This window comes from Trachypithecus francoisi, unplaced genomic scaffold (assembly GCF_009764315.1).
Source record: "Trachypithecus francoisi isolate TF-2019V2 unplaced genomic scaffold, Tfra_2.0 Lachesis_group13, whole genome shotgun sequence".
Lineage (NCBI taxonomy): Eukaryota > Metazoa > Chordata > Mammalia > Primates > Cercopithecidae > Trachypithecus > Trachypithecus francoisi.
The window spans coordinates 109,313,461-109,327,231 of NW_022681458.1; the positions used below are offsets into that span (position 1 = coordinate 109,313,461).

At 43.9% G+C, this 13,771-nt stretch overlaps 1 protein-coding gene across 1 annotated transcript in view; it reads left to right on the forward strand.

Annotated features, from left to right (window-relative positions):
* Positions 1-13,771, forward strand: part of TMEM163 (transmembrane protein 163) — a 260,485-nt gene that overhangs the window by 157,905 nt on the left and 88,809 nt on the right. The window contains exons 3-4 of the mRNA XM_033231704.1: positions 6,020-6,063; positions 7,453-7,544. Coding sequence (XP_033087595.1) covers positions 6,020-6,063; positions 7,453-7,544 — 136 coding nt within the window. The remainder of the gene's footprint in view (positions 1-6,019; positions 6,064-7,452; positions 7,545-13,771) is intronic.

Sequence of the window (13,771 nt, forward strand, 5' to 3'; positions counted from 1 at the left end):
TTCAGAAACTGAATGTAATAAAGACATATATGGTCATGTGCTGCCCTGTTAGAGCATTTGTGAACTCACAGTGCAGCCTAGTCCCAGATGTATATCACAGATATGGTTTCTCTTACTCCATTTTAGACCTTTGGTGATATTTGTGAGTTGGATATCTTTTTCCACAAATAGATTTCTTTTTCTGATTTAAATGATACAGTGGTTGTAGAAAATGTAGAAAGTAAATCTCAGGACCCCCAAATCACTAATCTAAAGGGAAAAGTCAAGCTGGGCACAGTCTGGCAAACCTGCCTCACTTTTTATTCCTAAATAAGATAGCTACAAAGATCGAGAAGCTACGTACCTCCCTCACAGTTTGCCCACAAGGAAATTCTTTGTGGACACAAGACGGACCTCAAGTCCTCCCTCAGCTTACCTGAGACAGATGTATATCCAATTGCTTCCTCTGCCCTGTTGTTTTCACCAAGCTGGGCAAAGGCGTAAGTGACTGTTCCTCTACCTTCCACTCACGTAGAAATTGTGTATTTGGTGAAAGGCTAATCAAAGACTTTTAAAAATACAGCCATTTGTCTGTTTTCTACCTGTGACCTGGAAGCCCCCTCCCCACCTCGAGTTGTCATGCCTTTCCAGACAGAACCAATGTATATCCTACACATATTGATTGATGCCTCATGTCTCCCTAAAATGTATAAAACCAAGCTGTGTCTGGACCACCTTGGGCACCTGTGGTCAGGTCCTCCTGAGGCTGTGTCACGGGCATGTCCTTAACATTGGTAAAATAAACTTTCTAAATTGATTGATCTCTGTCTCAGATACTTTTGGGTTCACAGTAGAAAGGAAAGAAACCCACTCAAATATTCCCACCCTTTAAAGATTAACCACTGTTACCATTTGAGGGAACATTTTTCTGGTTGTTTTCAGTGCAACCTGTAAAGCTAGTTATTGTAGCACATACTTCATCTTGTATCTTGCCTGAATTCTCTCTCGTAACTCTCCTCCTGCTTCCTTTGACTTTAGCCAAAATGGCCTCAGACATGCCAAGTTTTCCACCTCAGAGTGTTTTACTGAGTCTTCTTCTCTGGCAGGTTCTTCCCCAGGTAACAAAAACAGCATGGTTCACTCCCCCATCTCCTTAAGTCTTTCCGTAAATGTCCCCTTGTCAGTGAAGCCTCGTCTGATCTTCCCATTCAGTTTGCACCTGTGTTGGCTAGAACTCCCCCTGTTCCAGACCCAGCCTTTCCTGTGGCACCCAGTGCAGGACCCAACATACAACCTGTCTATTACCAATGCCATTGTTCTTTCTAATATGCTACTAGAAACATTAAGCAGTAGTAATTTTTTCTAAAAAATATTTTGAGACAGGATCTCCCTCTGTTGCCTAGGCTGGCTTACAGTGGTGTGATCTTGGCTCATTGCAACCTCCACCTCCTAGGCTCAAGCAATCCTCCCACCTCAGCCTCCTGAGTAGCTGGGGCTAGAGGTGTCTGCTACCACGCTCAGCTAATTTTAAAATTTTTTGTAGAAATGAGGTTTCATTATATTGCCCAGTCTGGTCTCAAACTCCTGGCCTCAAGTGATCCTCCTGCCTTGGCCTCCCAAAGTGCTGGGATTATAGGTGTGAGTCATCACTCCAAGCCAGCAACAGTACTCTTTGCAAAGGCTTTAAAATATCTACCTATAGCCTATTCTTTGAATAAATCATACCTCAATCATCACCCTACTATGGAACATTTAGTTACATCTAATGTTTTGCTGTTATAAATCACATGAACCTATTATGAACCTTTTGTGCTTAAAGTGTTTTTCCATTTCTTATGCATTAAAATACATTCTTGAGCATGGGATTACTGGGTCAACATATCTTGTATTAAGACTCATGTGGCTGAAAGTGATAGAAACTCAACTGAAACTGGCTTAAGCAAATCAAAGGAAATGGTTGGCTAATGTATTTGAGAAATAGAGGGATAGATCAGTCAGGACTGATTTAAGAGGTTCAGTCTGTCTTCGCGAGTCTGATCTGGGTTTTAGTATCCACTTTCTTCTTGTGTTGGCTTCATTCTCAGGCAGTCTCCTCCCACTTGTGTCAAAATCACTGCCTGTAGCTCCTGTGTTCATCCTCCTATCTCTAAAATCTCGAAGGAAGACATCCCCTTTCCAATATTTTCAGCAAAAAACTTGGCACAGGTTCTCATCGGCTCAAATTGAATTGTGCCATTTTCGAATCATTAACTCTGGACATGGGACAAGTTAATGGGATATACTAGCATGGGAATAGCATCATCCCACCCCAGTCACTTAGTCTGAGGGTAGGGCAGGTGCCATTCCCAGAGGAGAATCAGGATGCTCTTATGGGATGGGGGCTGCATGCTGGGCTGGCTCCAAATGACACATCTTCATTTTACCTATGAACATTTTAGGGACTCGGTGTCTTAAGTTAAGAAAAAGCCAGCAGAGAAAGAGATAGGAGCCCAGTTGCATCCTAAGCATGCATTTTTTTTGGCTGTGTAACTGCTGCCTAATCAGATAGCAGTGTGTTTCTACTGTACCACATGGGGCCAAGAGCAGCCTTCATAGGAGAGCTCTGTCCCACGGCTGCCTGGTTGCCCATCTCTTTGTGGATGTGTTGCCAGTTTGCACCATAATTGTCCGAGTTCAGAAGGGCCCTTGTTTCTTGTCCACTGTTGAATAAGCACCTGCCTTGAAGGCACTGCGGCCTTTGTTGGCCCTGTGGTGGCTTTCCACTACACTCAGCCACATGTGCATGGAGCTCCACGTGCCTCTACCACGTAATCGCTCCCTTGTCATCATCCTGGCTCAGGCCTGCCTCCAAGCCAACCTCATTCTTAGCATGAAGGAAGTTGGAAACTTCCTGGTGAAAACCCCATGGAAGTTGGGGAGTGGGATGCTGTGTAAACCATTCTGACCCTTCCACTGAGTTTGTTCTTATCGCAAAATTGGGATGTGTCACGGTGAGTTATGAGACAAATAAAATGAAGTTATTACTTGACACTCTTCAGAAATTGCTGAAAGGCCATCTGAACTCTTTCATTCGGATCTTGTGCTAATGACTATTTGCTGTTATTTAGTAGGAAGAGCTGGGGAGTTGGTCACATAAAGGAAGCTGTCAGAGCTGAGGCTGTGTGGAGGGCCCTTCAAAGTAGTCTCAATTCCCCATGCAATTTTTGGCATTTCTCCCTTTCCATCTCATCAAGAAAATTAGATGGAGCCAATTTATAAGTAAATAACACATCTCTGTTAAGGACTCTAGGTTAACTTGCAGCCATCTCGCTCGTATTTTCCTTGGTGCAGACGGGATAGAGAGTACTAATATTCCACTTGTGCTCTAGGTCATCCATTCTGTGGCAGGCTTAATTCCCACAAGTGGATCTTTCCCACATAATTTTGAGAGTGTTGGAAATCATGGACACAACACTCCAGTTGAGTTGGGGACACCCCACCTACCATTTAGTGGCCATCTCCTTTGTTTGATTCCAGATTCCTGAGACAAGATTTCTTGTCTTTCTCAATATAGTCAAGTGAATGTCCACTTGAAATCTGTTTTGAAGCCATGGTTCACTGCTGGCGAGACAGGTGTTCTTCTGTCATAGAGAGTCACGGGGAGTGCTTTTCTAGCTGTTCCTTTTCCGTGGTGCTCAGTCCCGGGAGTGCAGGTGGAGACAGACTGGGAGCCCGGTGGCAGCTCTTCTCTCTTTTTTTTTTTGAGTTGGGGTCTCACTCTGTCACCAGGTTGGAGTGTGGTAGCATGATCTCGGCTCACCGCAACCTCCACCTCCCGGGTTCAAGTGATTCTCCTGCCTCAGCCTCCCGAGTAGCTGAGACTGCAGGTGCACACCACTACACCTGGCTTATTTTTTTTGTATTTTTAGTAGAGATGGGGTTTCTCCGTGTTGGCCAGGATGGTCTCGATCTCTTGATCTCATGATCCACCCACCTTGGCCTCCCAAAGTGCTGCGATTCCAGGCATGAGCCACTGAGCCTTCTTTTCTCTGTTGTAGATCTGGAGCATCTGTGCACGATGTTAGTTGGAATTAAAAAGGTTTCCACTGCTGATAAAGAAGCAACCCACAAAAAGCACACAGCTAAGATATTCTAAAAACAGGTTGTAAAGGGAAAGAAAAGATATCCTCCTTGACTTATTTCTGTGAAATTTTGTTACGCTTAGTTAACAGTTATGGAGCATGTGCTGCGAGCCAAGCTGTGTTTTATAGGCCGCCTCGGTGCTCGCAGCAGTCCCGCCAGCGATCAGCTGCCTTTTTTTGCACCTGTCAGCATGGCTGGTGAATTGATGTTCTCCGGAAAGGGCCGGTGCCCCTTTACAGCACCATACCTGTGTGTCCTGTGAAAACTCCAGCTGGTCACCATGCACAGCTGGCTCTGCCCTTCTCCCTGTGCCAGTAAGAGCAACAGCAGGGACTCCTGGAGCAGCTCATGTCAAAAACAAAGGTGGTTGCGGATTTAATGGGTTGTATTCCACCTCACACAGTCTGAGCACCTGAATGTGGCTGAGTTTCAGGAAGGGCCTGGAAACGTTTGGACACCAGTGGTTCACTCTCCCCGGTGCTGTGGCTTTCCCATGCTTGCCTTCCTGCTCCTCAGTCTTAATGGCAAACAGTGGCCGATGGCAACTCCAGCATTTACAAGTTGCTGTTCTAACCACATAGATTGACCAACTAGACTCTCTCAGTCTCAAGTCCTAAATCACAGAAAATGAACTGTTTGGTCCATAGTGGATCAGGCACCCTCCTTACAGCTGGAGGGCACAAGACACAACACGTTGTCTAAGGACTGTCCCTGGACCTTGTGGAGGGGACAAGGAGCAGGTCCTAGAGAAGGGACATTGTGATGAGCTGATGGAAGTCCATGTAGGTGTTGGCCTCTGTGCCTCCCACCCACACCTCCTACTGCGCCAGTGACCACGTAGGCCTGGGAACAGGCCACTGCCGGCTTTGCTGACCCTTAATGTAGGGCTTTAGTCTTGGTTGGAGGTGCATGTATGCTTGTTAAATATGGCTTTCTTCTGGAGATCTGCCGTTGTTATGTCAAATTGAGACGTCTTTGAAGCTGTCATTGCTTTAGCACAAAACAGAATTAGGCAAAATTGCTACCCAATTGACGTTCTCCAATTTAAAAATATGGATCAAGGCCGGGAGTGGTGGCTCACACCTGTAATCCCAGCACTTTGGGAGGCTGAGGCGGGTAGATCACCTGAGGTCAGGAGTTCGAAACTAGCCTGGCCAACATGGCAAAACCCTGTCTCTACTAAAAATACAAAAAATAACTGGGTGTGGTGGTGGATGCCTGTAGTCCCAGCTACTTGGGAGGCTGAGGCGGGAGAATCACTTGAACCTGGGAGGCGGAGGTTTCAGTGAGCCGAGATAGCACCTCTGCACTCCAGCCTGAGTGATAGAGCAAGACTGTCTCAAAAAAAAAAAAAAAAAAATCAAAATGTGTTGTAATTATAATTGTGGCATTGACATTTGTAGACATCTCTATTTGTAGACATCTGTTGTTTAAGATCATTTGTCACTCTTTTCTAAACTGTTATTGGTGTCTACATTGGATTTTAAACTCTGGTGCCCACAGATTTTTTTTTCATCTATCTTAGCAGTGGTGTATGCCTTAGACACACCACCTTATTATGGGAACAGTTTGGGTGGTTGGGGTTTTACTTTGAAAGTTTGATATAGTTCCCAGTTGCTAAATTCTCAAAGTATCAGAAGTCATTTGATTGACAGCTGTTTAAGCAATTTTATTTGGAAATTGGCCCTCAGGTGTTTCAGAACACTGTGAGGGGAGGTTGTTGCAGGTGGAGTCTGGGAATCATTTCAGTTCACGCTTCATTTTTTAAAAATTCTTAGATTTTACACGTACAGTTAATTTTTAGTTTTATTCTCTTGGAATTTCCCCGCTGATGTTTAAAAGGCCATGTAATGTATTAATATACTCAAAAATGAGAGAGGTTTTAAAATATTCTGAATAATATTTTCTTTCTTTTTAGCTGTCTCCGTTATGAGGTACAGCGCCTCTGCTTTTGGGTTTGCAGTAAGTAACCTGAAATGTACTTTCATCAAGTTTTGCACGTTTCTTCATAAGCCCATAAACCTCACCCTGAGCCCTCAAATGAGGGTGGTTAGCGTATGAGAGCTTAGCATGAGAAACACACTTTATGGAAACTCACTTCTATTAAAAAATGAACATTTAACAGAATTATCTGCAACGAGGACTGTATAATTCTCAAGCACAGACTGGGGGGAACCATATTTCCCACAATGTGCTTGGGTGAGAGGATGTTTTGGGCATTTTAGCCCTTTTTTGCCTTCCAGGTTGTGTGTGGACCTGGCACACACTGGAGCAAAGCATTTGCTGGTGTAGGCAGAGGTTTGGGAGTTAAGATCAGGGCTACTCATGCTAGGATGAGTCAGTCTGTAGCCAGCTAAGGGTAACCTGGCTTCCCAGCTGGCCTCCTGATGGAAGCTAGTTGGAGAAAGCGGGTCTCTGCTTCCCAGGCTAGGTCTGTTGAGAAATTGGGTGAAGTTTCCCCAGGCCCCTTGGAGAGGATGCTAGTGCTTGTGATCTTCCAGCTGAGAAGTGTGGTGTGGTGCAGTGTCCCATATAGAGAGCTCTCCTCAGCACCCCCGCCAAGTAGCTTTAGGGTCTCCTGTACCCGAGGGTGGGTATGCCTGTTCCCAAACCCACTTCTGCCCTTTGTTGTGAGAACTTGCTATTGTAGGTACATTGCAGATTCTTTTCCGAATCTTATGAAAGATGTGGACCATCCAGGAAAAAGGCACACCACCAGACACACATACCCAGACATACCACATATACACACGTACACACACAATGCATACACACCCCCAGAAACACACAAACACGCACATACATTTTTCTCTCTCATTCTCCCTAGCTTTCTTGTGCATGCATGCTCTCTCATTCAAACAGAAGCATTGAATTTTGTATGCAACTTTAAAGTGCTGGCAGACTTCTGGCAGGTCCTGGTGACCCTCACTGTCACCCCTGGACCCCAAGTAGAATAGTCCCATTGAGAGTCAAAAATAGAATTCTCACTTGAATCTCTTATCTGGGATGTGCAGGAAACTACTGCAATTATCTTGACTGTCATGGGGAAACCAATTCCGTGTGTTTCGAAACAGTGAACTCTCCACCTTCTGCCCTATGTCTCCAGAGTGCTGGGAGCCAGGGGCCCTGGGAGCAGAGCCCCCCACATGGCACACTGGGTCTCCGAGCTCCAGACACCCCAGGCGCCCCAGGCATGAGGGCAGTAAATGGCTGCGTTGTAATGATGGGAGGCCTCGTTGCTCAGAGTTTACTCGTGCAGATGTTCTGAGTCACAGCACAGTTGTCCTGTGTCTTCACATTTGTGTGCTATTAACTCTGGAAAGCCTCTAATGCCATGTCTCCTTCTCCTAGTTTGATGCCATCCTGGACGTCCTGTCGTCGGCAATTGTCCTGTGGCGTTACAGCAATGCGGCCGCTGTGCACTCTGCCCATAGGGAGTACATGTAAGTGGATTCTTGTCTTTCTCCAGGCTGCAGAACCTGTGCAGATGAAGGCCATGGAATGAGGCCCTCAACGCAGCTTGCCCTGCAGCTTTTGTCCCAGTGATGAGAAGAAGGTCCCCAGGTTGCTTCTGAAAGTGACTAGTGCAATGCCAGCCGTGTGATGGGATCCTCTTGGGATGGTCAGAGAGAGAGGATGTACCTTTATAATTTTCTCTGTTCTCAGATTTTGAGAATATTTGTTTGCTGGTCTATCCATCTGCTCATCCATCCATCCTTTTGCTTTTTCTTGTTGGAATCTTTGTTCTCTTGGATTTTTATGCTGTTTTTCTTCTAAGTAAGGTGAATTCTCCACTGTCATTTACAGAAGACATCTTAAGGGCATTCTAAATTATTCTATTTGCCTTCTACCCCTCTCTGTATTAGGGGATGTTGCTTGCCCCAGTCTTCGCATCCCATGGGTGAAGATTTTGACTTTGAAGGACTTAACGTTTGTGACTCTAAAACATGCCTTTTCCAACTTCCATCTCTTTATATCATTTGTAAACCCCAGGGTAGTAACACAGGTTCTGTGTTCAGATTTTCTAGCTCTGTGATTATGGAAGCCAGTAACTGCTCTGTGCTTCATTCTTTCATCTGGAAAAGCAAGAAAATGACAATGCCTCCTTTGTAGGATGATTGCAATGAGTACACACACACACACACACAGACACATTTTTTATGCACATACCTATACACTAATATGTGTATATATATATATATATGCATGTAGTTATATGTATATATGTGTGTGTATACGTGTATGTGTGGGTATCAGGGCAACAGTTTTCTCTGTCTCTGCAGCTTTTGGACAGTTGAACACAAATGAGTAAATGCCCCTTTCTGTGGTTTGTGGTGGCACCCAGATGGAAAGTGCTCTTGAGGCTGGGTGTGGTGGCTCACACCTGTGATTCCAGCACTTTGGGAGGCCAAGGCAGGTGGATCACTTGAGGCCAGGAGTTCAAGACCAGCCTGACCAACATGGTGAAACCCCATCTCTACAAAAATATACAAAAATTAGCTGCACATGATGCTGTGTGCCCGTAGCTCACCTACTCGGGAGGCTGAGGTGGAATAATTGACTGAACCCAGGAGGTGGAGGCTGTAGTGAGCCAAGATCCTGCCACTGCACTGCAACCTGGGCGACAGAGCTAGACTTTGTCTCCAACAAGAAAGTACTCTTGAATGGGATGTTAGGTCATATTCCAACATACAAGTGTTACAGGACTTCTTTGAGGCCAAGAGACAGTAACATATCTGAGACTGAATATACCAGATGGAAAACTTTTAAAAGATGACACCATAACTGACTCACTAATGAGAGCAAATTTTAATTCATGTCATTGTTAGCTTTAGTGTACAAAAACTTATTTTAAATGTTAAATGTCTATTTTAATGGGCATTAGTTTTTTTAACAAATATAAGTATATGGCCAGGCACGGTGGCTCAAGCCTGTAATCCCAGCACTTTGGGAGGCCGAGACGGGCGGATCACGAGGTCAGGAGATCGAGACCATCCTGGCTAATACGGTGAAACCCTGTCTCTACTTAAAAAATACCAAAAACTAGCCGGGCGACGAGGCGGGCGCCTGTAGTCCCAGCTACTCGGGAGGCTGAGGCAGGAGAATGGCGTAAACCCGGGAGGCGGAGCTTGCAGTGAGCTGAGATCCGGCCACTGCACTCCAGCCTGGGTGGCAGAGCAAGACTCCGTCTCAAAAAAAAAAAAAAAACAAAAAAAAAACAAATATAAGTATCAAACTTGTGATATCACAGATGATATCATTTAGGATAAAATTTAATTTTTAAAAGTGAATTTGTAGTTGAAAAAAATACTAGAAAATAGCAGTAAACTGACTTTTAAAAATTTCACATGATGGTTGAGTGTCTCTAATCTGAAAATCCAAAATTTGAAATACTCCCAAATTCAAAACTTAAGCGCCAACCTGATGTCACAAGTAAAACATTCCACACCTGATCTCATGTGACTGGTCACAGTCAAAACTTTGTTTCGTGCACAAAATTACTTAAAATATTGTCTAAGATTACCTTCAGGCTGTGTGTATAAGGTGTATATGAAACATAAACGAATTTCATGTTTAGATTTGGGTTCCATCCTCAATATATCTTATTATGTATATGCAGCCATCCCAAAATCCAAAAAAAATCTGAAACCTGAAACCCTTCTGGTCCTAAGCATTTTGGATAAAGGATACTTGACCTATACCGTGATGACCAACCTTGACTTAACACTGGTCTAGCCAAAGGAGCAAGTAACGCACCCAGCCCAAGCTGTTCTGGGTATTTGAGGAACTCAGAAGTCTAGAGAGTGTAATGTAGAGAGATACTCAGATTTCAGGAGCTAGCCACTGTCTTGTCAGAGGAACACGTCATCTTTGGTTCTATAGCTGCACTGTCCAATATGGTTGCCACTAGTGCAATATTTTAGTACTTGATATGTGGCTTGTCTGAACTGAGATGTGTTGTAAGTATAAAATACACACTAGATTCTAAAGACTTAATGAGAAAAAGTGTTTATTAATAGTTTAAAAATACTCATTATGTGTCGCTATTTAGAATATTTTGGATATATTGGTTAAACTTAAAAATTTTTTTTTGCTTTGGCTTCTTAAAATGTCTTTTAGAAATGTAAAATTACACATGTGGCTTATATTATATTTGTATTGGGCAGTGCCCTCAAAGGAGAAAGTTTTTCCCGCTGCTTTTTCTTTTTTATTACAGAGCTAATAATACATAATTTGATTTGCAATTCCAGAAAGAATTGAATTCAGAGTTTTCCAATTTCATTATTCTAATTTGCTTTTTAATCTGATTTCCTTTCTGCTGAAATGAGTTTCGTACATATTAGAAAGCCATGAATAATTGTAGCTTTTCTATATTGTTAGGATCTTGTGTGAATGTTTGTTAGGTCTGGAAGTTTTCCAAGATCAAAATTGATGAGAAATGTCTTTGCTTTCACTGTTTCTAATAATCCCCCAAACAGCTACTGTTCTTTAAAAGTATATATCATTGCCCAAAAGGCAGAAACTCACAGAGGAGTTGCTTTGATTAATTCCCAGGTGATTGTTCACGTGACAATGCCAACGCATTCACTTGGAGATTCCTCATCTAGGGATTTAAGTGATACAATCCTCTGTATTGTTGGCTTTGGTTTAAAGTTTCAATCCCTGGCTTACCCCATGTAAGTTTAAAATTAATGAAATCACTGCCAGCTGAGAAGCTGATATTTGCCTATTAATAAGCATAAATGAGTTAGAAAAGCCATTGGTTTTCAGTTAGTTGCTGGAGAGTAATATTAGAGGAAATTGGAAAATATGCAACTGGCCCATAGCTAATTCCCTTTATTTTTTTGAATTGGACCCAAAACCTTGGGATGAATCTTGAGCTTGAATTACCAAGGCAGAGCAACTCGAAACCTTCCTTAGCCTTGCCACCTGGTGACTGTGCAGCCTTATTGTGGACGTGATGGGGTCTTTCATACTCAGGGAAAGAGAGTTTGGCTTCAGCACCACCAGCGTGTAGCTAGCCCTAATAGTTTTTGTTTTGCATTTTTACAAATTGTATTATTATAAATTTTTATTTTTATTTTATGTTGTTAAAACATATAAAATGCATTAGCCTAATCATTTTTTAAGTATATGGTTCAGTAGTGTTAAGTATATTTCACATCGTTTTGAAACAGATCCTCAGAACTTTTTTTCATTTTGCAAAATTGAAACTCTACCCATTGAACAACTCCCCATTTTTCCCTGCCCCCCAGTCCCTAGCAATCACCATTGTACTTTCTATTTCTATGAATTTGACTACTTTAGATACCTCGTATAAATGAAATTATACAGTATTTGTCTTTTTTGTGACTGGCTGATTTCACTAAGCGTAATGTCCTCAAGGATCATTCATCTTTTGTAGCATGTGACACAATTTCCTTCCTTTTAAAGGCTGAGTCATCTTTTTTATTTCTTTTATTTATTTTTTCAAGATGGAGTCTTGCTCTGTTGCCCAGGCTGGAGTGCGGTGGCGCGATCTTGGCTCACTGCAACCTTAGCCTTCCAGGTTCAGGCAATTCTCCTACCTCAGCCTCCGGAGTAGCTGGGACTACAGGCATGCACCACAAAACCTGGCTAATTTTTGTATTTTTTGTAGAGATGGAATTTTGCCATGTTGGCTAGGCTGGTCTTGAACTCCTGGCCTCAGTGATCTGCCTCCCTTGACCTCCCAAAGTGCTGGTATTATAGGTGTGAGCCACTGTGCCCTGCCTAAAGGCTGAATAATATTCTGTTGTAAATATATGCCGCATTTTGTTTATCCATTCATCCATGTGACCATTGCGAATAATGCTGCTGTGAATGTGAGTGTGCAAATATCTCTTTGGGACCTGCTTCCAATTCGTTAGGATAAATACCCAGAAGTGGGATTGTTGGATCCTATGGCAGTTCCCTTTTAAAATTTTTGAGGAACCTCTATACTATTTTCCATAGTTGTTATATCATTTTATAGTTCTACCAACTAGTTTTTTTAAGTTCCAAATTTGGTTACTTTCCTGTGGTAGGAAATAAAAGTATGGAGAAGATGGACCATCAGGTTTACACATGGTCAGGATTTTCAACAGGTAAGATAGAAGGAGGGGCAAGGGAATGTTATGGTTACAAGCAAGGGATTCCTAAGAAGAGACAGAATAAACTAGTCAAGGAGGGGTGGAAGGATAATGGCAAAGTTAATGAATAGTCACCATGGATTAGAAGTCTTGATTATAGCCGGGCACGGAGGCTCACACCTGTAATCCCAGCACTTTGGGAGGCCAAGACAGGCAGATCACAAGGTCAGGAGATCGAGACCATCCTGGCTAACATGGTGAAACCCCGTCTCTACTAAAAATACAAAAATTTAGCCGGGCATGGTGGCGGGTGCCTGTAGTCCCAGCTACTCAGGAGTCTGAGGCAGGAGAATGGCGCGAATGCAGGAGGCAGAGCTTGCAGTGAGCTGAGATCGTGCCACTGCATTCCAGCCTAGGTGATCGGACGAGACTCTGTCTCAAAAAAAAAAAAAAGTCTTGATTAGAAGACTAGAAGTCTTGATAGGTCAGTAATTGTTGGCGTGGGTACTAATCTGAGAGTAGGTTGCTGAATACCAAGATTCCATAGGTGTTTCACTTATTGGCACAGATTTAGGGTAGAGTGAGTGGCTGAGGCAGCATGGGGACGAAAGTTCAGGGACATGGATGAGGTCAGATGTTGGCTGGATGATCCATTTGAGATTGAGGTTACCAGGAATGTGTGTAGAATTTGGGGTGGAGGTGAAGGCCATGAAGCAGGTCATCAGCAGTGAGTCGTCAGTGAGTGCAGGGAAGGGGCCAGGAGGTGAGGAGGCAGTGCCAGGAAGGCGGCGCAGTGGGTGCTTTAGTCTGATGGCAACTGGCAGTGTTGAGGGAGGAAGCTGGGGGTGGCCACCAGGAAGAAAGAGGCTTGGAGAATGTGGGATCAGAGAGGAAAAGCGGCCTCTACTGCAAAGGCAGGAAAAGCAGCTTCCTCAGAGAACAGCTACGTTTTTATTAGGGCAAGAAAGGTGTAAAGGGAAGAGTCAGAAAAGAGTTTGAGGATGTGGAGACTGGGAGGGTAGGATGAGACTGTTTGGGAGAGAAGGGAGCCAGCCTCACAGTGGGTGACAGAGGAGCCTGGGGGTGCGGGTAGGGTTGGTGACACTGGCCTGGTGACAGTGGATTGCTATGCAGCCACTCTGAAGAATGAAGCACTATCTGTGTACTTACGACGTGACCTCCAAGCTGTATTCAGTGAAGAAAGCGTGACACAAAATAGCGTGTGTGGTCTTTTCTCATTTGTTTTAACAAAAGAAGTTTGCATCCACACACACTTGTGTAGGCTTATAAAGGATACAAAGGAGACTGGCAGCAGGGTCGCCTCCCCTCCGGGAGGGGGCTGGGGACAGAGGAAGGAGGGGGACACATTTTCTTTATGACAACCAGAGCTGTCCAATAGATGCTCGGTGGCGATGGCAGTGTTCTGTATCCGTGCTGTGCGATATGGTAGTCACTAGCCACATGTGGTCATTGGGTACTTGATATGTGGATAGAGTCACTGAGGAACTGGATATTGATTGATTGAGATGGAGTCTCACTTTGTGGCCCAGGCTGGAGTGCAGTGGTGTGATATCGGCTCA